Source organism: Paroedura picta, chromosome 2, assembly GCF_049243985.1.
Source record: "Paroedura picta isolate Pp20150507F chromosome 2, Ppicta_v3.0, whole genome shotgun sequence".
NCBI lineage: Eukaryota > Metazoa > Chordata > Lepidosauria > Squamata > Gekkonidae > Paroedura > Paroedura picta.
In genome coordinates, this window is record NC_135370.1 from 107,849,966 (window position 1) to 107,875,872 (window position 25,907).

The 25,907-nt window shown below is 42.7% G+C and overlaps 1 protein-coding gene across 3 annotated transcripts in view; it reads right to left on the minus strand.

Annotated features, from left to right (window-relative positions):
- Window positions 1-25,907, minus strand: part of GAS2 (growth arrest specific 2) — a 157,546-nt gene that overhangs the window by 61,169 nt on the left and 70,470 nt on the right. For all 3 annotated transcript variants that reach the window (XM_077322008.1, XM_077322006.1, XM_077322007.1), the window contains one exon: window positions 23,090-23,231. In XM_077322008.1, coding sequence (XP_077178123.1) covers window positions 23,090-23,231 — 142 coding nt within the window. The remainder of the gene's footprint in view (window positions 1-23,089; window positions 23,232-25,907) is intronic.

The following is a 25,907-nucleotide window of genomic DNA, read 5'->3' on the forward strand; positions in this document are numbered from 1 at the left end:
AAGTACTTAGAGACGTATAGGAATATTTAGAATTATTATTATGAACATGTACTGAAGAAAATATGGGTTTTTGCAGGACACTAGAAGTTAGATAGCTAGCCAATGATTCAACAAATTGTTCGAGAAAATTAGGGAGATGTATCTGTCAGAAGAATGGAATGTAAAAAAGATAGTACTTATTATGGCATCCTTTTATACTGGGCAGAAATCAAAGTTTTCCGATTCCTTTGGCCATAGAAATGCAGATCTCATTTTCTATGTAGATGTATTTACAGTAAGACAGGTGATTTTGATTGACTATCATGCTTGTTATGAAAAGGACACTGTTTTTATGTTTTGCACTAGCAAGAAAGCCCATTGCAACCAAGAAACTAATAGGCACTAGGACCCAGGGGACACCGGAAGGCGCAGATCTTGCTCTCTCACAGCAGGAGCCATAGGAGGTAGGGAAGCAAGGGTTGTTTGCAGTTTGGGGCTCGTTTGCAGTTTGTCTCTGTCTGTCTGCCTCTCTCTCTCTTGCAGCAGGAGCCATAGCAGGTAATCAGGGGTCGTTTGTGGTTCGGCAGGGCTCTCTGTGTCTCTGTGTGTCTCTCTCAGGCATCTGAGTGCAAAGTGGCTAGCATCCAGGGAAGGAGGGTGGGAGCTAGACAAGGAGGGCCAATCAAGCTGGCCGCACCCTGATTGGCCCTATTCCATCTCGGACAGCCAGGACACTCTCCACCCCCCGGGGCTGTTTCACAAATATTAAGAAGAACAATGGATAAGGATTTGTCTTAATGTTCTATCTTTAACCTTTAGTGACTCTATTTCCCCAGAGCCATTATGGGAGAAACAGTGTCTGGGACGCGTCCGGATGTCCGGACACTGATTCCAGCTGCACAGGCCAATCTGGGCATATCAGTGAAAGCTGGGTGCATCCGTATGGGGCTTGCACTTAGAGCGCCTGCCCCCAGAAACCAGCCATGAGGAACACTTGCAGTCTTGTGGCCAGACACTGCCTGGGTGCAGAAGAGAGCAGTCCCACCGGGCCCTGCCCAGCCCGCCATTCCAGCCTGCCACTCCAGCCGGTCCTAAGGCACCCTGCCCAATGACAGAGGAGAGCAGTCCCATGGCACCCAGCCCAGCCCGCCGCTCTGGTCACCCGCCAGCCAAACCAGCCACCAGGAACCTTGTCCATGCCGCCAGCACTGCAGCCAGGTAGGGTGACGGCATGGCTGTCGTGGGCTCCCGCTGCTAGCATCCGTTGCATCCCTGGGTGCAACAGGCTTTCAGCCTAGTATAATAATAAAAAGTTTTTAATTACGCATAGGAATAGATTCAATACTTCCTTGAAAGGAGCGACAAACTATTTTTACTGCCTTCTCTTTTCTACAGCAACCTCCAGAGAAGTCACTTCTCAGTTTCAGAGAATCCTCCAAAACCATATGTCATGGCACAGTTCCTGCAACTATCAGCTACTAGTGCTATCCTCAAACCAGTGTGAGCTTCTCCTGTTTCTGTAGAGTGCAAGACTATAGAGACTTTTTTTTTCTTGCTGCAGCCTCCCATGCTACTTGATATATTGTTCTGGAGGACTGGCAGGGGTTACATGAAGGAGGAAGGAAGTGAAATTGTTTCACATAAGCCAATCTAGAGAGGGAAAGTGAAACCATCATCTTACTTTCCTGGGAGAAAATGCTAAAGAAGGTACCTGAAGTGACACATCCTTTATCTCTTAGACATTATTTTTTTATTCTCATAGCAGTGAATTAAAAAAATTACTTGACTGTAATCGTAAGACAGTTGGGACCAACCCATTTTGCATACAACAACTCCTGCATTGGCTTTTTGGGTGGTTAAATACATCTGGGATTCTGTGGTTTTAAAGATGGAGCATACTCATAATCCATTTCAATAAACTATTTTTCTGCATCAAATTTTGTTATTGTTGCTTTCTCCTTGCAGGGTTGCAAGTGGGTAGATGTGGCCTGACAAACACTAGAGAAAAATGTCTCTATGAGAGAAAATGAGGGACACTTGAAAGTGGAAAAAATGCTCACAGGGAAGGGTTTACAGTGCTTTTCTAAGCAGTTCCTCCATAAATGAACCCACTTCAGTTGACCTAGAAGCATGTAACTCTACTTAGGAAGGCATTATTAATCACTTTGTCTTCTTTCACCACCTTCTTTTCTTTGCCAGAAAAAGAGGCAGAGGTAGCAAAATTACATGTATTGTGGTTGTTCATCAGAAAGCACCTACTGAAACATTAAGAGTACTGATATACTGCCTTTCTCAAACTGTGTTCCATGGAAACGTTTACTGGAAGCAGTAAAAACAAAAATCAGTAGATGATTTTTCAAGATTTCATATTTTGTTGCAGGAAACAAATAATGCACATTTCATGACTTAGATGGCAGGGTCCATTATAGAATAGCTGATGAGGTATAATTCTACCATTGGATTATACCATTCCTCACTGAAAGTGAAGGGGTTTGGATGGTCATTTTTAAAGTGTTCCCCATGTAAATTAATATTGGCAAGCATATGTAACACTTTCACATCAGGGGGCAAGACTACAGTAGCTTTCTCACTGAAATGGAGGCCAGTTTTATATAGTAGGTACATTTAAGCAGAGAGTAATGTATATGCATATTTATTCTTAAAAGCTAAGGATGACATGTAGGTTGTTTTAGTCTTGAAGAAATAATAATATGTGTGAGCAATCCTAAATAGGTCTAGTCAGAATTCTACTTGAGTCTATCCAAAATGTTGGATATTTAAACCAACAGCTTGTACAAGTTGTGTAAGGCAACTTGTGTAAGCCAATACTGCCACCTTCATACATGTTTTTCTAACCCATTGGAAGGGGGGGGGAAGCAAAGGAACCCAAATTCCTATGACAAATTTGTAATTATTTGAAACAATTCATATTACTCACCACAATCATCAATATATCTAATTGTCAGCATAGTCTCATCTATGGATACTTAATGTGTGCACCAAGGTTGCTGACAGGCAAGATAGATCTTTCTACATAATGAAGAAATCTCAGGTTTGCATGCACATGCATGCACACACACACACATATGGATAAACACACATATATTGTGGGTTAACCCGCTCCATTAAGTTATAGAAGCAGTACCTGCAGCTTTAAGTAATGAAGGCCCTTAGTGGGCACCGTTATGCAACAGCAACAATACTGCCAGCATTCAAATCTTGATTTCTGCCAATAAAAGGCACGTTGAGGGCAAGACTATACCCACCAGCAAGCACCAGGCAACTTTCTACCACCCTGCTTACATGACTTACTTAAGCTTAGTTACTTGCTACTGTCCAATAGTCATCACCCCACTCTTGTGGTTTTGTATTAGCCCATGAAAAAGTAATGACCCCGATTAATGATTCATAATTTGAGAAAAGTGCTTCCAAAATCTGGCTGTTATGTTCATGGGTAAATTAGTATGAAACACTCTTATAAATCAGTATAGCTAAAGCAGATCTAAAGTATCTTGTCGAATATTAAGACATGTTGCATTCATTTTTTAAGTTATATAGACTTCAGGTGGAAGAGAGCCTATAAAATAAGATGACAATTTGATCAAGTCAGGGAAAGTTTCTTTCAGATTTCTCTCTCTCAGATCAAACAAATGCTCTTCAGTGCATCTGGCTATTGGTATTCCGTACCTATTTTACACATCCCATGATGCACAATGTGAAACAGTGAAATAATTGACCAAGCTTGACAGACAATGCAAGCATTGAACATGTGGAGGAAAAGTTGGTAAATAAATTAGAGGCTACTGCTCTTCCACTACACCCAGCTGGAGAGAAATGGGGCATTTTACAGTCTGCTGAGTTACACAGATCTTGCCACTGAGGGTACCAAGGCAGTTGTATAAAATGTCTTTACCAACTGTTGTGCTGTCTTGGCCACAGCTGTGATTCTATATAAAGAGCAGATCCTGTTCTCTTTGGTTTCTTGGCAGAGAGGGAGACCTTTTACTTGAACCTGCATTCAGACAGCATTGTAGATTGAGGAAATGGGGAAATAAACTCCTCCCCAGTGTCTGGTAGCACTATAGACAGGGAGGGACACAAAGTGGAAAATATTTTGCTTGTGTTACAGGCAACACTGCTGACTACTACATTCATGGTTTGTTGGGCTACCAGCAGCACTATACACAGAACTGGGGGGAGGAGATAGACAAACAGTGTCTTCTTAATACTAGGATGTCAGGTAACATCTTCTGGGTTATATATATGCATATACATGACATGATAGGACATAGTTAAATCCTGTGATATATTGTGTAGAAAATACACTGTATTAATATAATTACATGAGGCCGCCTATTGTTCAGTAATGGCGAGCGTCCACCTCGTCTCCATGGCGAGCGTCCACCTCCTGGAGCTGCCCAGTCAGCACCCAGCCATCCTCACAGCCAGACACTGGCTTGGCTCTGGGGATGCCATTGATCTGCTACCAGCTGTTCTCACTGGGCCACCATGCCACCCACTGGCCATGCTGGGCCAGCCACCTCCGCAGCCGTTGCCTCAGCCTCCACCTGGCTGACACACTTGACTGATGTGACACCCATCAGCATTGCCCTTGCTCTGGCTGCCAGTGCACCAAACAGCTCCGGCGCCATGTGCTACACCACCCACCTCCGGACTCCTCACCCCAGCCGCTGTCTGCCACTCCAGGTAGACTCTCCTCCATCCAGCCACTCCACTAGAGCCCGTTGCATTCCTGCATGCAACGGGCTTTCAGGCTAGTATTGACAAAACTATGCTAGTGCCAATTTAAAAATAAACTGCCGTCTCAGTGACCCAGCAGAAAGATTGTGGCTGATGCTGGAATACTGGGGCAAGGAAACTGTGGGGAAACCTGAATCTGTCACATGGAAGCCCCACTGCTACTGTGTTTTATGTGTAGCCATAACAGTAATGGGGAAACCACAAAATTCTGTCCCTATGTGGAAGCCAGTAGTTTTGGGTAGATGGACAGGGTTTGGGTGCTGTTCTTTTCAAAAATAGTTAACAATCAAAACTCTATTTTGAATTTACCAGTCTGAAATTCTCAAAGATCTTGATTTTTTAAAGAAAATCTGTAACTCTCCAACTCTAGCACTGATACTTTGTACATTGTGCCACTAAGTTCTGAAGTGGGATGGATATAAAAACGTCATGTTTGTCAGTTAAATGCATTTGTTTTCCCCAACTCCTGCCCTAAAGGTAAAGGTAAAGGTATCCCCTGTGCAAGCACCGAGTCATGTCTGACCCTTGGGGTGATGCCCTCTAGCGTTTTCATGGCAGACTCAATACGGGGTGGTTTGCCAGTGCCTTCCCCAGTCATTACCGTTTACCCCCCAGCAAGCTGGGTCCTCATTTTACCGACCTCGGAAGGATGGAAGGCTGAGTCAACCTTGAGCCGGCTGCTGGGATCGAACTCCCAACCTCATGAGCAAAGCTTTCAGGCAGCTGCCTTACCACTCTGCGCCACAAGAGGCTCTAACTCCTGCCCTAGTAATGTATAAACAGAGGGGAAATTGTCCTTATGAATATAGGTTCTATCTCTGAGTCAGGAGGTCCAAGGAATCTGACATCTGTGAGTCCTGGACATGATAAAGGGATGCTGTGGCTGGTGAAGAGGAGCAAACCAGTTCAACCTCAGGAAATTGATGGAGAATAAATGTATTTTTAAAATAAACCCCAAAAAGTAAAGGACTTGGATTATGGGTAAGTCGTGACAAGGTTTTATACTTGATTTCAAAGGAATATTGATTTTCTATTGCAACACAATTTTTTACAGTTTGTATTCTCCAGTCTTTATGGATACTCAAGGATAAAACCAACTTTGCTCAAAATGAAACATAGCGTGTTGCATCAAAATAAGTCAGTGACACACAAATGTGCACAATACAATTTATATTACAGCCACAAGCACCAAGGGTGAACAAAAACAATATTCTGAAACAGCCCGACAATCAATCACACACGAGCATGCTGGCAGAACTGAAAGCAAACCCTTTTCTTGCCGAGAAGATCCCTTGGAGAAAGAGCTGAAGACTGTCCACTGCATCCAGATCCTATAACCATAGCAGAGTCATTGAAAAGAGAGAGCTCAGAACAATCTCATAGAGTAAGCAAGACAATGACTCATTTATTCCCTGTTAAAACTCCCATGGAAATAAACAAGATTTGTTAGTCTAATGTAGCAGTCCAATGATAAGAATATTAAGACCAGATCTCTCCCAAATATTAGCATTTTGCATTATTTAAAATAGCAAAATTGCAAAAGCCCCATGGGACAAACTAGCTATATGTGGGAGAGCACTGTTCAGCAGTAATATGTTAACAAGCAGCTCAAGATACACAGATTTAAAAAGAGAAAGAGGTATTTGGGCTTTTCTATATCATGGACAATAATAACCCCATCAAAAAGGCCAGTTTCCATTTTCTCTCCTTCAGTCATATGGGGTTTCAAATGATTCTTGCTTCTTGGTGTCTGTATACCAGAAGGCCAGCATCACCAATAGAAAAGAAGCCAGTGTGTTCTAATGGTTGGACTATTATTAGTCTAGATTCCAAGAGTTCGAAATCCTCCTCGGTCATTAAGTTTCCCGAGCAATTTCCCAAGTGATGCTAGGTTGTCCCTCAGTGCTATGCTTCCCTGTTCCCCATCTTCTTTATTAGTTTCCCCTCCCCTTGTCCAGCCCACTCCTTTCTGTTTTTCATGAGCCTTATGTTTTGACTTTGTCCTTTTATAAACTCTGCACCTGAATTCTTCTTGCATCAGATACTGAGTACCTGACACGTAGGAACTCACAGTAGTGTCAGTTTACTGTAAATTACTACTACTGAATCCAGGCCTAAAATATAACCCACCTTGTTGAACCCAAATGATTAGTGTTTGGATGGTGGACCCCCTGCAAACCTTGTATATGATGCCTGGAGCTCCATGACAGGAGAAAGTGTCATAATCCACTGCTGTGTACTTAGAGTCAAGTGGGTAGCCATGTTGGACTGAAGTAGCACAATAAAGTCAGAGTCCAGTGGCACCTTTAAGACCAACAAAGATTTATTCAAGGTGTGAGCTTTCGAGTGCAAGTCTGAGGAAGAGTGCTTGCACTCGAAAGCTCACACCTTGAATAAATCTTTGTTGGTCTTAAAGGTGCCACTGGACTCTGACATTATTGTGCTGTGTACATAGCATATGATATATTTGCCCTCCAACATACAGCATGAGAATTAAAGACATTAAATAGGCCGCCATTTTGTTGATATTGGTTTCAATGTATACAAAAAGGTGCTGATATAAACCTAAGTAAAAGTTTATCTAAAGTATATATTATTATGCTAATATCATGCCCCAAAAGCCCGCATCATTTATCAAACAAAGAATAGCTACTCATAGTGCATGCAGATTTCTTTAAGAGGAATTTCTGCCTTCATTATATGACTTAGTTCAAACAACAAAAAAAGTTTGAAGCCCCACTGAGGGTGCCATGATGATTAAAAGTACCGGGAACGTGAGTCTTTTCTGTATAATGGGAATCAAGTATTGTGAGGCCCCTTCAAGATGGAGGCTTGAAGCCATTTATTGTATCCATTAAAAAATGGCTGGACAGCAGAATTTCTTTATATGATCATTATTCCCAAGGTAATTTTTTGAACTGGCTTTGACCTTGATTTTTTAAATACATTTTAGGTGTGAATCAAATTTAAGAAAATGTTCTGGATAACAAGGCCCTCCTGCTTCACATCTGATTCATTTCTGAACAGGCAGACTGGGACCAGTTTCCTAGAATGACCTGACAGTAACCCCATGTACTGGCCAAAGGTGTGTCTCTAAAAGAGTGCCTGTCAATTAAAGATAAACTTACAAATTAATAATTAGAGAAGCAAGTTTAGAATTTCCACTAAAGGGAAGTTCTTTACTACCACGTTCTAGTATAGAAGTTGATGGAAATACAGTTGGGGGATGTTTTGATAAACAGCAGATAGCAATTTCTGACATTACTAGTATTCATTTGGATAAACTGTTTTAGGTATTTAAATTATTATGTGTTTAAATGATGTAAACTGCCACGAGCAGGTAAATATTGAGAGGGTGGCATCCAAATTCATAATTAAAGCAGTGTGATCCTAGATTGTCCACACAAGGCTGGCTCCTGGCACGCAGGGGTGTGTATGTTTGTGGTTTTGTAGTGCTGGTGACATTCTGATATCACTTCCAGTCATGCCAGAAGTGATGGCAGAATACTGGGAAGCTGGCATGTCTCCCCTTTTTTCTTCTGTTGCCCAACTGAGGAGTGGTGGGGTAGGTCCTTTGGTTGAAGAAGACCTCATCCCAGTTTGAAAATGGCATATCTAGTGCAACCTAGTGATTTGTGCTATCTTAAACTCACATATTTGCTCAGTAAATCCTATATTGCCTTTTGTATTAGAATGAACACAGGGGGAGGGACTACTGCTTCTGCCACTGATTTCTATTGCATTGACCACTGATGCACTACCACTTAATGTTTCAGTGGTGGTACATCTCCTAAATCCATCCTATTTGTTGGAATAGCAAGTACCAATAAAAAAAACAAGGCTGAAAATCATCTCCAGAAAAAGTTTTAAAAAAAAACTCTAAATACAAAAAATTAAGGGATCAAATAAAAGAGCAAAAGAGAAGGAACATTAGAGGCCAGTTTCTTTCACAGGAACCAAGGCAGGATACTGTGCAAAATGAGAGTGAAAATAAAACTATAAGGGAAACAGGGACTGAAAATTAGACAGGCCAACATTGTTAGTGAATACAGGATCTAAAGAAAGAAAACAAACATTTTCTGTGCCCCTGATAATTTACAAAGATTTTTCACACCTGTTTGTCTTACTACTCATGAAAAAGCTGAGTTGCCTTAGCAACCTCCAGGTTACCAGAACTGTGTAGTCATGAAGATACAGAAGTCTTTCATAAAGCTCTGCAAACACCAGTATTTCAAGTATGTTGCGTGTTGACATATTTCCCAGTACTATTGAATAGAACCTTTCATAATTTTTGTCCTTCACTTGCTCCTCCCACCCCCACCCCTCCATGTAGGTGGAAAGCACATCTTTTCTCCTTGCCAAAATGGATAGAACAGTTTCTAATGATCATAATTGTTATTTATTATCATTTAAATTGCACTAGCTTCCAAAAGAGAACAAGTTCTCTAACAAGTGTTTTGCGGAAAGCTGAAAGGGACCCAAGAACTCTTGAAACTTTGGTTAATTTCCCATTCTACCTGTACTCTGTCTTGATGTCCAGTTGTATATTTTTACAGTGCAATCCTTTGGAATGTCTTTTCTTCACTTCTGCTGGGTGAAAGACCTAACACCATTTCGGAGGATATTAATTCTAGGTCCCATCTTGACATTTACATTTTGCAGACAGATTGCCTTACTGGAATACAATCCAGATGACCTTTTGCTACAAAATTCCCAAATGAAAAACAGTGTTTGATATCCTTCATCGTAGATCATGCTGTCATTGCTGTATTAGTTCCCGGCTGAGAAACCCCAAAGACCAAGAAAAAGAAAGCTGTGCCGAGCAGGACCAGGGAATGGATAGAAGTCTTGTTTGAGCTCCAGGTGGAGAAATAGATTACACATCTTTCACATTTAAAACTGGCTGGGGGGAGCAACACATGAAAAGCTTCCAGGAACATGATGGTAGAAGTGCAAAAGCAGGAAGCATGAATGACTGAAATGCCTCCTCCATTATTTCCAGAGTGTGTAAAAGAGCTCTAAAAGATCTGGTCATAGCAGCACCATGAGAGATGAATGAGATGGCAGAACAGATTACAGCTAGGAGACAGTATTTTTGCTGCAAGAAAAGGTTCCATAAACATGGGGGAGGGGAAGAGACACTAGCACATCAGTGAAACATTATGGCCTAGCCATTTCCTGATAGTTTTCGGTTTGTGGGGAGTTTTTAGAGCAGGTGAGTATTCATGAATGGCAGCTTATCTGCAGACCAAATCAGCACGGTGTGTTCCATCACCTCAAAAGTCTGCCACATTATTTCACTGCATATGTAGACTGTGGTCCATAACAGTAGGAAAAGATGGACTGTACTTCTGAGAAGATGCACCACCATACCATCTTCCCTCCCAGAAATATATCTAGCAAAGCAAGATGACAAGTATACAAAGATTGATAGATGTTTCTTCAAGATGAACTTCAAAGAGCATTGCCAATTGTCTAGCTAATGTCTAGCATTTCTGGTAGAGCAAAGATATAGAATCATAGAATCATAGAGTTGGAAGGGGCCATTCAGGCCATCTAATCCAACCCCCTGCTCAACGCAGGATCAGCCCTAAGCATCCTAAAGCATCCAAGAAAACCTTTGCTTGAAGACTGCCAGTGAGGGGGAGCTCACCACCTCCTTAGGCAGCCTATTCCACTGCTGAACTACTCTGACAGTGAAATTTTTTTTCCTGATATCTAGTCTATATCGTTGTACTTGAAGTTTAAACCCATTACTGCGTGTCCTCTCCTCTGCAGCCAACAGAAACAGCATCCTGCCCTCCTCCAACCTTTCAACTACTTAAAGAGGGCTATCATGTCCCCTCTCAACCTCCTTTTCTCCAGGCTGAACATTCCCAAGTCCTTCAACCTATCTTCATAGGGCTTGGTTCCTTGGCCCCAGATCATCTTCGTCGCTCTCCTCTGTACCCTTTCAATTTTATCTATGTCCTTCTTGAATTGAGGCCTCCAGAACTGCACACAGTACTCCAGGTGTGGTCTGACCAGTGCCGTATACAATGGGACTATGACATCTTGTGATTTTGATGTGATGCCCCTGTTGATACAGCCAGAGATGTAAATTTATATTACACAAATTATCAGTTTGTCGATCTCCGTATCAGGTCAGCTTCCCCCACTGAACTCTCTCCAGCAAAACTTTAAAGTCTCTCTTTTCTAAAGCTCTCTCTTTGTTTGATTAGTGGGTATAATTAGCTGGGAGTCTCTCACTCGACGAAAGAATTCACTTGTAAATTGGTTGAGGAGGGGGGGGGAAGAGCTTGTGGGGAAAGAAAAGGAAAAGCCAAAAAACTTACAGTCTTTACTGTTGTACACTTCGGCTCCTGTCAGTCTGGTAAAAGATGATCTGGGAAGAATGTAGGGTCAGCTGGTCGTTTCAGGCTTAGAAAGTTATTTACGACAAGGGTGCCATCATGACCTTGAGCACATGCCGCGGTGATCCGGAGAGCTTAGTCTCCCTCCCTCTCCACGGATCTATAGGACCCTCAGGATGCCGTTCCCGGTTCCTGGGGCGACCGGCGAGCAGATTTGTATATCTGCTCAGGTCTGCAGGGTGCGGTTGCTCCTGACCCTCAGCATGGCTTAAGAGCTGGACAGAAGCCCAGCTGTTACAGCGCCATCTTCAGTTGAATCATCAGCATGCAATAGCTCTTGTTTGAGTAGCGCCCACCCTTCACATGCTCCCTTCCCTTCCAGTATACTCGTCCATGGTATGACACTCATCATGTCTCTGAGTTTATTAAAGTTTGCCCTACGAAAATCCAAAATCCGCGTCTCGCTACAAGCTTCCTTGGCTCCCCATCTCAAAAGGAATTCTATGAGGACCCTAACTTCCCCTTAGGGTTCCCATCTCCTTCACCTCATCCACCAACTCTTGCCTGTTGGTCAGTATAAAGTTCAGTATGGCTGAACCTCTTGTGGGTTCATCTACCATTTGATAAATCAAATTGTCTGCCAGGCAGGTCAGAAAGTTGCATGACTGAGGACGTTTTGCAGAGTTTGTTTCCCAGCACACATCTGGGAAATTGAAGTCACCCATGATGACAAGGTCCTGCCGCTTGGATATTTTCTCAAGCTGCTCACAAAGTGCAGCATCCACATCCTCTCGTTGGTCAGGCGGTCGGTAGCAGACACCAACCACCACACTGTTTGCTTTCTCCTCGCTTATTTTCACCCAGATGCTTTCTACTGTAGATATGCTCTCCTTCACTAGAATTTCCTGACAGGTAAGCCCTTTCCTCACATACAGTGCCACTCCTCCACCTCTTTGATCTATTCTGTTTTTTTTAACAGTTCATATCCATCCACCATTACATTCCAGTCATGAGAATCATTCCACCAAGTTTCTGTGATGCATACTAGATCATACCTTTCCATCAGCATGAGAAGTTCCAGATCTTCCTTCTTATTGCCCATGCTTCGGGCATTAGTATAAAGACATCTGAGTCCTTTTACTTTTGGTTCCCTATGAGCTGGCCTTGCCGGTTGGGCTGTCCCCGATTGTTCTCCTTCCTTACACTCCCTATGTTTATCGTCTCCTTCCCCTTGTGGCTTCAGTTTAAAGCTCTCCTGATGAATCTCCCCAGGTTCCTGACAAACACATTCTTCCACAGCTTCGATAAGTACAGTCCATCAGGTGCTAGTAGGCCTTCCTCAAAAAGCCTATCCCATGGTCCCAGAAACCAAATCTCTCCTGCCGGCACCAAGTACGCAGCCAGTGATTCACCTCCATTATCTTCCTCTTCCGACGCATTCCTCTTCCCTTGATAGGCAAACACTATATAAACACTACTGGTACACATATAAAACACTACTGGTACACAAGTTGCTAGCAATGGAAAGTACACTGAGAATTGTTGTTAGGTAGCACTAATAAATAATAAATGGAATCAATTGGAATGACTCTACATATAGATATCAAACTGAGGCTTCACGTAGCAGAAACCAAGGTTAGTCAACAAAGCTTCCATCCCAAGATAGAACACATGGGGCCATTCTGCACCAGGATCTATGTTGCAAATTGTTTACAGAACGAAAAAATGCCATTTTAAATAGTGGAATTCGTCATTATGCATACCTGCCTTTGTAGTGGAATCCAGTTGCGTTTCTATCATTTCCCACAGGTTTCCGGTCTTGGCAAAAATCTCTAGCCAGGAAGCGATATTACCAAGCTTTGTCCTGCCCCTGGCCATCAATCAAACGAGCAGCCAATGGGCGGCCATTATCATGCTCCCGAAAAGCCCCTTTCCCTTTAAGGCAGGTTTAAAAAAAACACACGTTGCAACGAATCTGCATTGATTCGTTGCAACGGAGAGACCAATCTAGCTAGCAGGAGAGACCAATCTAGTTAGCAGGTGGTGTTTGAGCTGCCATTTCATCGTTGCCACGCTCCCCCTGAGTGAACTCCTCCCCGCACGGGCGCAATTTTCGGCCGAGAATAAAGTGAAAAATAAAGGGAAAATAAACCAGCAAATGGGGCAGTGTGGTGCTTGGTGACTTAAAACAGCTCTGGGGAGGGACTGCAGCCGGGGAAGCCTCGCTGGGTAAACGAAGGCTCGCTGGTGCATTGATCTCCACTCGCTTTCCGAGAAAAAAAAAATGGCGATCGCTTCGCTGGAAGATCAGAGGAGAGAGCCAGGGGGAGGGACTTTGCAGAAACAGCAACAATGGTAACACAGAGAACTTTCCCACTAGTGTTGCAGATTGGCTGCAAGAGTGTAGCGCTTTCCAGAGGGTGAATCCACTTTTTGGGATTTCCATGAAAGCACTACAACGAAGCGCTTTTTGCGGATCGGTTTCAGGAGTGTGGCAGATTGTCAACGACATTGTGCATAACTGCAAATTAGTAGCGATTTCAATTTGCCACACTCCTGCTACAAAGAATCTGTGCGGAATGGCCCATGGTATCCCCTTGCTATAACAGCAAGAAGCAACTTGATCTTTAAACTGGGGCACCAATAACCATCACTCTGCTGCACTGGTATTAGTTAAAAGAAGTGTCATTCAAGGGTCCTTTTTCAATATGCAGTAGGTAATACAGAATACATAAATGAACACATAAATGAAGCTGCCCTTTTCCGAGACAAGATCAGTACTTTGACTAGTAGTGGCTCTCTAGGAGATCACACTGTTTGCATCCTGTTGTTTTTTTAAACTGAAGATGTCAGAGATTGAGACTAAGACCTTCTGGATACAAGCCAGAAACTCAACCACTAAGCTATGATCACTCTTCCAAGAGTAAGTAAGTTAATGAGAGCAATACGCTTGAATATCTCAATGAATACCTCTATACATAAGTACTTGTCTGACATGTCTCAGAGCTACTACTGGTTTAGAAAAGCTCTTCTAAAATATTCTGCCTTTTAGTAGTACCAAAATTCTACCTGAGGGGAGGCACCTTCCTGACACTCTACTATGTGAGAAGACTGCTTCCTAACATCCACAATCCTGCAGAAGAAAAAGTTTTAAAGAGCAGTTAATAGCCACAGCTGCTCACTCATTGGCAGCTGAAGCATGCCATGACCTGAGCAGAAAAACTGCAGCATATGAAGACACCCTATAATACATGTAAAAGAAAGTTATGGATTAACTCTTTGGTTTTTCACATTTTGTTTGAAAATTTTATGTTCATATTTCATTGTATGCTCATATTTCATCAAAAATACCTGGTATGCAAGCCATTACTCCTCTTGGCCGAATCAACTGATTTGTGGTCCATCTATTCAACCTAAAATTCAAAATAAACAGGAAAACTACCACCCTGAATTCCTACAGAGTTTTATTATAATATATTTTTTAAACCAAAAAACTACACTATAATGCAGCAATTAACTGCTGTACAAGGTATTGAATCCAACGAAGATGATGGGCAGTAGATTCAGGATGGACAAAATGAAATGCTCCCTCACACAGAAAGTGATTAAATCTCGAGGAAGTTCCTGACAGTTAGATTGGTTCCTCAGTGGAACAGGCTTCCTCAGGAGATGGTGATTTCTCCTTCTTTGGACATTTTTAAACAGAGGCTAGATAGCCACCTGACAGAAATGCAGATTCTGTGAACTTAGGCAGATTGTAAATGGGTGGACAGAAGGGATTGTGTTGGTGCTTTGCTCTTGTGGCCATTTCTTGCATGCCCAGGGAAATGCTGATAACCACTTTGGAGTTTGGAGACAAATTTCCTCCAGGCCAGGGACTCTTTTTTTAGGGGGGGGGGCATCAGCTGGGCATGAAACTGGAGTCACTGTCGGTGGGCAAGTAGTTGTGAATTTCCTGCATTCAGGGAGGGGGTGGTGGACTAGATGTCTAACCCCCCCCCCCAATGCAGGAAATTCACAACTACTTGCCCACTCACAGTGACCTTCCAACTCTATGATTGTATTATTCTAATTGTGGAATTTGCTGCCAGATAATGCTGTGATGGCCAGAGAAATAAACAGCTTTAAATGGATGAAAAATCAATCAACAGCTACTAGCCATGGTGACTGAAGGAAACCTCCACAGTTAGAGGCACTAATCCTCTGAATCCCAGAGCCAGAAGGCAACATTGAGGGAAAGCCTCAGCACCCATGCCCTATTGTTGGCCCTCCAGAGGAACTGCTTGATCCTTGTGTGAGACAGAATGCAGAACTAGATGAATCACTTTTTCGAGAGGCTGCCAGTGGAGGGAAGGAGGGGAAGCCATTGTGATATAGTAGTTTGTCAGAGTAAGATATGAGACACTCAGATTCAAATCCTCATTTTGTCTCACAGAGTTATCATGAGGATAAAAAGGGGGATGACGTAAGCCAATATGGGTGCCTACTGAAGGGAAAGGTATGGCATGCATGAAGGAATAAATAATAATAAAGCTGAAAATTGCAAGGTAAAAGGTAGGTTAATGTGTGGATGGGAAAGAAAAAAGAAACACAAAATGGGGAAAGAATATGGGGACTATCAGAAAGAGAAAAAGAGGAGGAGAGTCTCATGGAATAAAATGAACTGCCACTCCACAGGTCCCTATAGGATTCATGCTGGTAAAATCAGAAAAGAAACTATTCAAAATAAGACAGGAATATAAGGATATCCTTAAAAGGTCTCAGGCCAGTAATATACTATAGAATAGCTTAGACTTCTTAATTAAAATCCTTAGTAATGAGATAGAGTTTAGTTCCTCATCGCAGAAAGCAAAGAGGAACTAAAGAGCCTTTTGTTGCGGGTGAAGGAGGAGAGTACAAAAGTTGACTTGAAACTCAACATCAAGAGAACAAATATCATGGCATCCAGCCCTCTCAGTTCCTGGCAAATAGATGGGAAAGAAATGGAGGTAGTGACAGATTTTATTTTCCTGGGCTCCAAGATCACTGCAGATGGGGACTGCAGCAAAGAAATTAAAAGACGCTTTCTCCTGGGGAAGAAAGCTATGGCAAATCTAGACAGCATCCTAAAAAGCAGAGACAACACCCTGCCAACAAAAGTTGGACCATAAGGAAGGCCGAGCGTTAAAGAATTGAGGCTTTTGAACTCTGGTGCTGGAGAAGACTCTTGAGAGTCCCTTGGACTGCAAGGCGAACAAACCGGTCAGTCTTAGAGGAGAACAGCCCTGACTACTCCTTAGAAGGCCAGATCCTAAAGATGAAACTCAAATACTTTGGTCACCTCATGAGATGGAAGGACTCCCTGGAGAAGAGCCTAATGCTGGAAGCGATTGAGGGCAAAAGAAGAAGGGGACGACATAGAATGAGGTGGCTGGATGGAATCCCTGAAGCAGTTGATACAAATTTAAATGTACTTCGAGGAATGGTAGAGGACAGGAAGGCCTGGAAGATCATTGTCCATGGGGTCGCGATGGGTCAGACATGACTTCGCACCTAACAAAGTAATGAGATGTATTTTGGTTTTCAGGTAAGTATGCATTATTTAAGGGGGAGTTTGGGGATTCTTGAATGGCATCAGTTTTAATTAAGGTATGTTTGCCACTTGACTTGCTATTGTTATCATAGAATCATAGAATCATAGAGTTGGAAGGGGCCATACAGGCCATCTAGTCCAACCCCCTGCTCAACGCAGGATCAGCCCTAAGCATCCTAAAGCATCCAAGAAAAATGTGTATCCAACCTTTGCTTGAAGACTTCCAGTGAGGGGGAGCTCACCACCTCCTTAGGCAGCCTATTCCACTGCTGAACTACTCTGACTGTGAAAACTTTTTCCTGATATCTAGCCTATATCGTTGTACTTGAAGTTTAAACCCATTACTGCATGTCCTCTCCTTTGCAGCCAGCAGAAACAGCATCTTGCCCTCCTCGAAGTGACAACCTTTCAAATACTTAAAGAGGGCTATCATGTCCCCTCTCAACCTCCTTTTCTCCAGGCTGAACATTCCCAAGTCCCTCAACCTATCTTCATAGGGCTTGGTCCCTTGGCCCCAGATCATCTTAGTCGCTCTCCTCTGTACCCTTTCAATTTTATCGACGTCCTTCTTGAAGTGAGGCCTCCAGAACTGCACACTGTACTCCAGGTGTGGTCTGACCAGTGCCGTATACAATGGGACTATGACATCTTGTGATTTTGATTATATTTCCTTTTTTAAAAATGTTATTGTTACTAGGGTTGGGAACGAACTGCAGGTATGGCAGAACCACAAATGATGACTGAACCACAAACCGAATCACAAACTGTTATGAGCCAGGAGGTTGATTCACAAAACGAATTGGTTCATACGGTTTTTTTACCCTGCTTTCTGCTCCCTGCCATTCAGCTGTTTTATTGTATGTGTGAAGAGCAGAAAGCAAAGAGTTAAATGGCTCAGAGCTCAGTTATTATTCATACACCCAGTCCCTGTCACAGCCATGCAATGGGTGGCTACATATAACCATTCATCTCACAGCTGCTGCCACTTCTAAACCTATCACTTATACAAACTATAGCCCCACTAGGGGGCAGTGAGATATTGAGTTTTCCATAATATATTTATTTATTCATTCATTCATCTATCATATGGTATGTGTGTGCAATATAAGCAGAAGATGCTAAGATTGTCTGGCTACCAGGCAAGAGAAATTTGGAGGTGGATGTCATTGCCTCCCCCACCCCCATCCCCACCATGTCACAACCGTGGCATTCCTTGAAGGTCACCCTTCCAAGTGTTAGCCAGGGCTGACAGACTGACCAGGACTCAATAGTGCTTGTTAGCTTGTTAATATTGCCATGAAACACCCCCAGCAGGCTTCTATACAAGCTTTGTTTGCTTCACCTGCCTAATTTCAGCCTTAGGGGGCAGAACTGGCCCTCTCCTGTGGGTTGATTCACATAGGTCTGACCTGGTCCAATTCCTTTGTCCTGCCCAGGGCCACAGCTCTTTCTCTTGGCCGTCTGTGCTTTCTTGGGCTCTTCATCCAAGCCCAATTTCCCTCTCTCCCTCTCTGCCTTCCTCCTCCTCCTCCTCATTCCCTCACATCTCCATTCTAATTAATTGGTTAATTAATATATGTTTACATTTATATTTCACCATTCCCTGGCAGCTCAGGGCAGATCACATCAATTCTAAAATATGATATTAAATATGCAAATAAGTTAAAAATATCCAGTAAATTAAACATTTTAATTCTAAGTCTATACCTTTAAATTTAGGATTTAAAATCACACAGAAGCTGCCTTCTTCTCAGGTGAAGGGGAAGGTTGGGAGCATATATTGACTGGGTGGATTTTAGTCAAGGAGACCAGCATGCTCCTGATGTTATGTCCAGGCATCAGACATAGGCCTGGTGGACTTGCTCTGTCTTACAGGCCCTGAGGAACTGTTTGAGGTCCCACAGGGCCCTGATCTCATTATCCAGAATATTCTACCTGGCCCTAGAATCATAGAGGTGGAAGGGACCTCCACAGTTATCTAGTCCAACCCCCTGCACAATGCAGGAACTCACAACTACCTGCCTACCCACAGTGATCCAGTTTCATGCCCAAGTGATCTCCCCCCCCCACCCAAATATATATATATATACACATACAGAATCTAGCCTGGCCTGAAGGAAATTCACCTACCATCCCACAATGGCAATCAGCAATTCCCTGGGAATGCAAGGAAAGGCCACAAGAGACAAACACTGGCACACCCCTTCCTTCCCACCCATACACAATCTTTCTAAGTTCATAAAATCAGCCTTTCTGTCAGATGACTATATAGCAGAAAGGCTGATTTTATTAAGTCAAGGTCAGTTTTACCTCTTTGGGGCAAGTTCTGATCATTTTATTTCAACACTCTTTGGGAGTCATAGTGGAAGAGGTGGTCCTGTACATATGATGGTGTCTGATCAGTTAGGCATTTTAAGGTAAGAACCAGAACTTTGGATTTGCTCTCCAATCTGGAGCCAGTGCAACTGGGAGAGCACAGGTCGAATACATGCTCTCTATATGTCCCCGTGCTGCTGCTGTCTGGACCAGTTGAAGATTCGCAAGCAACTTCAGGGCAGTCCTACACAGAGTGAATTCAGAGCCTGGAGGTGACGGTTACAAGGCTCATGATGGCGAGGCCAGAGGCCAACAGGTAGGATTCTAATTGTCATGCCTGGTGGAGATTATAAAACACCTGGTGGGCAACATTTGTGATTTGGGTCTAAGAGCGACGACATACAAATTTAATTAATTAACCAATTAATTAATAGATAAAGAGGTATCCAGAATCACACCCCTATTTTAACTTCACTGTTAGTAGGGATGGCCACAAGCTGCAACAATTGCAGAGCCACTAATTATGGCCAAACCACGAACCAAATCATATACTAATATAAACTGGGAAACTTATATCCCCACGCTGGCTAAGCTCAGACCCAACCCCCTCTTCTCTGAGCCTTGTTCTTTCCTTCCTTGCCATGCCACACCATGGTTATGGAGGAGCTGCTGCCTTTCGCCCAGTAGGTCAGGGCTCTTCTAGCTTCTGCTGCTTCCTTCTTACCACAACAACTGATCACAAACATAGGGGAAAACAGTTTGAAGCTCTGTTGTTGTTGTTTTTGTTGTTGTTGTTGTTGTTATTATTATTTCTGAGATGTAAGTTGACCATGGTTACAGTCTGTGGAGGGAATTCATGCTCCAGAGAGTAGGTTGAATGATATATTGGCTTAGATCCCATCAAACTTTATTCCAGATTGTAGTGCAACTTTCTAGCTCTATCCCTCCACTGCAGTAAAATTGTTTCTTCTGGAGGCTGAGGACTCCCAGGAGACAGTATGACAGGGGAGTGGAGGGCTGCCACAGAAGCATGGCAATTGAGTGAAAAGTGTTTTCCTCGCACTCATAGGTCTGCCCCATAGCAAACACACAGTGGCAGCCCAGAGTGGTGTTGCAGGTGCAAAAAGGGTCTTTGAAACATTTCAGCCTTTCCATGAAATAATTTGCTTTCTCCCCACTGAAATGAGGATTTCAGATTGTCAAAATAACGACTGTGAATCAGCATGAGCACAGTCCACTTTCACAGAGATGTTTCCCTACTCTGTCTGCCATTATAAACAAACCAACTATGATTACTATTATGTAATAATTAAATGATGAGAAATGTCTGAAGAAAAGGATAGAACAGGGATAGCAAGGAACAGAATGCCGAAACTGAATACCAACAGATCAGTTGCCACAAAGATAAGAGAGCTGCACAGATTCAAAAAACCTTTCAGCAGCTGAAAACAGAGACCCCTTGATGACACAGTACAGTGGGTTCATTTAGTACACTATACAAACAGACTTGTCTTCCATCACAACAGCTTTTTTTCAGTTTTATCTCAATTCCAATCCCTACCAAACAATTGATTCCCTTCATCTTCAGCTGAAACGCAATCTTGAGGCAAAAGGTTGTCCTAGATTTTGTAGCAAAAGAGATCTGACAGAACTATGAAGGGGGGAGGAAATTATATTATCAAGATGATGATTCTGCTGAAATCATTGCTTCCTGATGAAGAGCTGATCCAAGATACAAATTCTGCCATTTTAACTCTTTGCCTTGGTTCTCAGGATGAATAATTTAAAGATAGGGGAGTCACTGTAGCAATAGTTCCCATTTTCTGAACAGTTTCTGTAAACCTATGCCTAATAGTGAGTGTATACTACAATATTCTAAAATATGAGAACTACTGGGCTATTCCTTAGAGGCTGAGGGTCAGCCCATATTCACATTCCCACGTGTGTAACTGAGCAGCCAAAAAAAGAGAGAGAGTGTCCATGGAAGGAGGCAACATAGATAAACTCTATGGCGCTACAAAAAAAGGGGGCAATTGAACTCTCCCCTCTTTACAATGAGCCATATTTCCAACTGAAGGCCAAACTGCCACAAATTAGGTCAGGGTTCCCTGCCTTGTTTTAAAGACAGGTGTAGTATCAGGAAATGAATCTCCGTAAGCACTCCAGGGCCCAATTTGGCTTGGGAGGAAGAAGGGCTCAACTTGTGTCAGACATAAGATCTAGTTTGGCTATGAAAATGCCTCACTCCCAAGCTGCTTTAAGCAGCAGCAGAGGGAGGGGAAGGCAGGTGGTCATGACACCTTCCCCCACTCCTGGGACATACAGGTATACAGAGTGGCCAAATATAATTGGAGAAATGGTGGGAAGGTCTTTTCCATGGCCATGGTCCCAAATGATATCAGGCCGCTCTCAAAGTCTGCTTTATGCAGGCCCGTTACATCTCAAACATTCAATCCCCAACATTCCAAGGGAAAAGAAACACCAATTAAGAGATTGTTTCAGTTAAGCACAGGACTTCAAAACTTTCACAGTTGCACGGCACTGCAGAGCACCATACATAATAATAAGATATATTAGTGTAAACCAATTTTTATTTTTTTTAAAAGATGAAGTTACGTGATTTAACAGCTAATCAGCCTTGACTGTCATCCAAAGGAACAATATCTTGTAGTAATTTTCTAAAGCTTGTAATAGCAACTCTATTTCAGCTGAACTGCTCTTAGCACAGATTGCAAGCCAGCAAGCCAGCTGCAGTGATAATCATTCTGCTGCTTGATCACTGGTTTACTCAGTCATTTGTATTAAATTACAATCCAGAATTAGTTTATTGGAGATGTCAATACCTTTATTTCCATTAGTTGGTAAGTATGGAAAAGGAGCAGATTTTCTTAAGTTCTGTACAAGTAAATCCATTTGAACAAATCTTCAGTACCAGATGGGACTGCTATAGATGCTAGCATTTAAACCTCACAAGAATCCAGTATTCCAGTAAGTTCAAAGATCCTGTGGCTTAATTTTGGAAAGTATTTAATGGACTCTGTGAAACAGAGACAACTCAGGTTAACAGCTGTCAGCTTCATATTGGATAGTTGCCTTCTGTGCCTAGGAACTATGAATTTCTACATGAGTAGGACTGATCCAGAGAGCAGTCAACATCATGTAAAAGGAGGATCAAGCCTTCTTGTCTTGATGTCTGTTCAAACAAGTCCTTAATTCATATTCCTTCAAAACAAGGGTTCACTTCAGACATTACATGAAACCACTGTTTAATTAAAATAATTATGGCCAATTTGATTGTCCAAATGCAAGTCACTTCACTAGCTGCAAGTAATAAGGATACATCAAACCAGGATTTGATAATATGACTAATCAACCACAGTCAGCCTTAACAATAGGTGCACATGATATTTTCTGGTTTGTTTCTTGACACCACCCTTGGCACACTGCATGCTGGGATATGACCTCTCTATCTCTCACACACAGAGAGAGAGGGGAGAGAGAGAGAGAGAGAGAGAGAGAGATCTGAATGTTAATCAATCCTGGTTTCACAAACCAAGATGCTTAAAATTAACTGTGGTTTGTATTATGTCCGAACCGAGCCACAAGGCATGATTGTTGCCAGCTTGGTGTAATGGGTAGGAGTGCGGACTTCCAATCTGGCGAGCTGGGTTTGAGTCTGTGCTCCCCCACATGCAACCAGCTGGGTGACCTTGGGCTCGCCACGGCACTGATAAAGCTGTTCTGACTGAGCAATAAGATCAGGGCTCTCTCAGCCTCACCTCCCTCAAGGGGTGTCTGCTGTGGGGAGAGGAAAGGGAAGGCGACTGTAAGCCACTTTGAGACTCCTTTGGATAGAGAAAAGCAGCATATAAGAACCAACTCTTCTTGTTCTAAAAGCCACAACTATGAATTGAGGCAGTCTTCAGAAAGCCAGAGCATCCAAGGCCCATTCCAAATGCAACTGTTTTTTGTTGTTGTTAATTTAATTATTATTGTTATAGATTTGATTCTGCTCCCATGAATATTATTTAAAAGACAGATAAAATCTGATATAATGCAAACTGCATTATATTTTAAGAGCAGGAAAATGGGGATATTATTTACATACCTAAACCTTCAGATTCAAATAGACAAGTATCATCCACTCCTACATCTCTGCACCAGGATAAGAAATTTGCAGTGTTGTCCCGTGCAAAAAATGATCCAGAAGGAGCGTTGGCTTTGCATGGAATTTTCCTCACTGGCATTATCTATAAGACAAATGCAAAATCCATATCACGGTTAACATTGCAGAAAAATGCTTAAATAGTTGGACAGCAAGGTGTTGTTATTACCCACCATTACAAACTCATACGAAATGGTGTTATAACTATGATCTATGAAGCACTTGGGCTGCTTACTTCAGTTGGATGCCACTTTCTAAGGTCCTGGACTTGAATCTTCTCTGGACTTGCTGCCCCACAGATGCCACAGATGCTTTGACTTCAAGTATGCTCCCTGCAACTGTCCTTCTTAAAATCACTCTAAAAACAGAGCAGTCATTCCCCAAAGAATGGAGTTGCAAATTAAAGCAAGAAACAAAAAGAAAGGTGAGAGGAAAGGATAAGGAAAGGGATGTGACTATGCAGACAAAAATATTCTTACCCGAGTCAACCTTAATGAAGTGGTGAGAAGTTGTTTAGCTTCCTTTGCATAACAGAATATTATTGAATTTGCAAAGAACTGGAGTAAAAGAATAAAGTGATTTTATTAAGAAGAGAAACAAACTTTGCATGGAAAGAGAGGAGACAGCCCTAAACTAACATTTGTGTTCTGCATTCCTTCAGGAGGCAAGCAGGGAGGAAGTGTGCCTGAACAAGCAGGAAGTCTCCAAAGAGCCAATCAGGACATTGGAGGAAAGTATTTGAAAAATGGGGGAGGGGAATTATTGAGAAAAAAATCCATGAATTTCCTATTCTTACTATGCTAAATGCACGCCTCCTCCAAAGCCCCCTTCAAGATATTCTTTTTATGCTGTTGAAACATGCACACTACAGATCTTGCACATTCCAACACAGAAGACCTGATCTGGATGGTGCTTGTATTGTATGCTCAATCTACAAATATACAAGCAGAATATAATTGGACACAAAGGGAATTTCCTGCAATGTAGCAGATTCATTACCCAGCATAAGATTACCAGAGAGATTCTTTTTTTTTTTTTACCAGAGAGATTCTGCACTCCAAGGTGTTTTGCTTTCAGACATCCCACAGATTCCTAGAGACAAAGGTTCATTTATTTTATTTATTTATGTTAATTTTAGGCCACCTTTTCACTGAGACTCAAAGAAGATTACAGTCAACAGGATGGAACATCCAATAAGCACTGTGCAATAGTATTCAGATGTATCGTCTTGTGTTTATTTATGTGGGTTAACTTGCCTTTGAGTCTCAGTGAAAAAGGTGGATTATAAATAACATAAACAAGAGAAAATTTAACATGGAATGTTAAGCAATACAGAAATTATGCAGTAGGATATTACCCAGAATGAGAGAGTAGGTACTATCTTTCCATTTAATAAAGCATGTACCATTGTGGCCAACAAATCTTAAAACAGGAAGTGATTGGCTCTCAGTGGGGGATATTCGACCAATAGGAAAAAGGCAATCCAAGGGAGCTGCCAAGCACCCAGTTTGCCTTTTTCCTATTGGTAGAATATCCCCCACTCAGGAGCAAGAGCAGCTCTTGCTCCAGATTCCGTACCAAGCCTTCTCTTCAGGTCTGCTGGGGTGGCTCTTAGTAGCAAGTGTGGGAAGCTGCAGCCCATTCTTAGCTCTCCCAGCAAGGCCAGGCCAAGAGTGGTAGTGATGGAGGAGACAAAGGCCAGTGCTGGGCTGCTGCTGCTATTTGGCTGGCCAAAGCAGCTTGGCATGATCACCTAGCCCCGACTGCCTGAATGTGAACTCAGTGGTTAGTTAACTTGGGCTGTGCCTTGGTGAGTCTAGAGAAGTCTGTCAAGAAAGAACACAATAGATGGCAGGGAAAAAGAACCAGCCTCAGTGTATTTACCTTCGTCTCCCCTCAAGAGGATTGCAGGAGCAGGAAGGAGGTTGATAGGGCAGCCCCTGTCACTTCTCCCTCTTTTCATATTGTGACTTCTTTGCAGGTAGGCCAAGATGAGGAATCATGGCAGGCGGGGACAAGAGTGCAAATGCTGCAGGGTTGTGGCACTGACTGCCACAGTACAAGCAACTTTTACTGCAGTGGAGCCAGCGACCCTTTTCCTGCTACCCCCCCCCCTCTTCCCACACACAAAGACACACACACATTCCACAGCCATCCACTCCACAGTAGCCTGGAGGGAACTTCTTCTATTGTGTTAAGCATTGGCAGCAACACAACACTATGCCTGGCTGAGAGAACAGAGTGGCTTTCTATCCCTCCCACCCTGAGCTGCCCTAGCCTTCAGAGAGGAGGGGGATGTGCCTCCCTCCAACAGCAACAGGGAGCTTTCCATTCATCAGTAATGTAGATGCTGCACAGCTTTCCCATGTGCAATGAGGACACTGTTTCATATGTTATGGATGAAGAGAGTGCACCATATGGATGCAGTAAGACAGGTACACTCCCTCCAAACATGCAGGGTAACCTTGTAATCCGTAACACATGAAACAGCCCCAATAATCAAAGTTTAAGACAGAATCATACCCAATGGAATTTTGAGCATTTTTATAACAAGAAGCTGAATATTACCTATTTCAGTTGTTTTTAAACTAACAATGTTTTTGTCAACTTCCTTAGAAAACTGACCCAAAGAATCTATTGTGGTTCTGAAAGAGTGGTTCTGACGTAGTATACAGCTTCTCTCTCTCTCTCTCTCTCCTATCTCCAGACAGTTTTCTAGACCGTTTTTCATGGGCATGATTATTAGTACATAGTACATTCT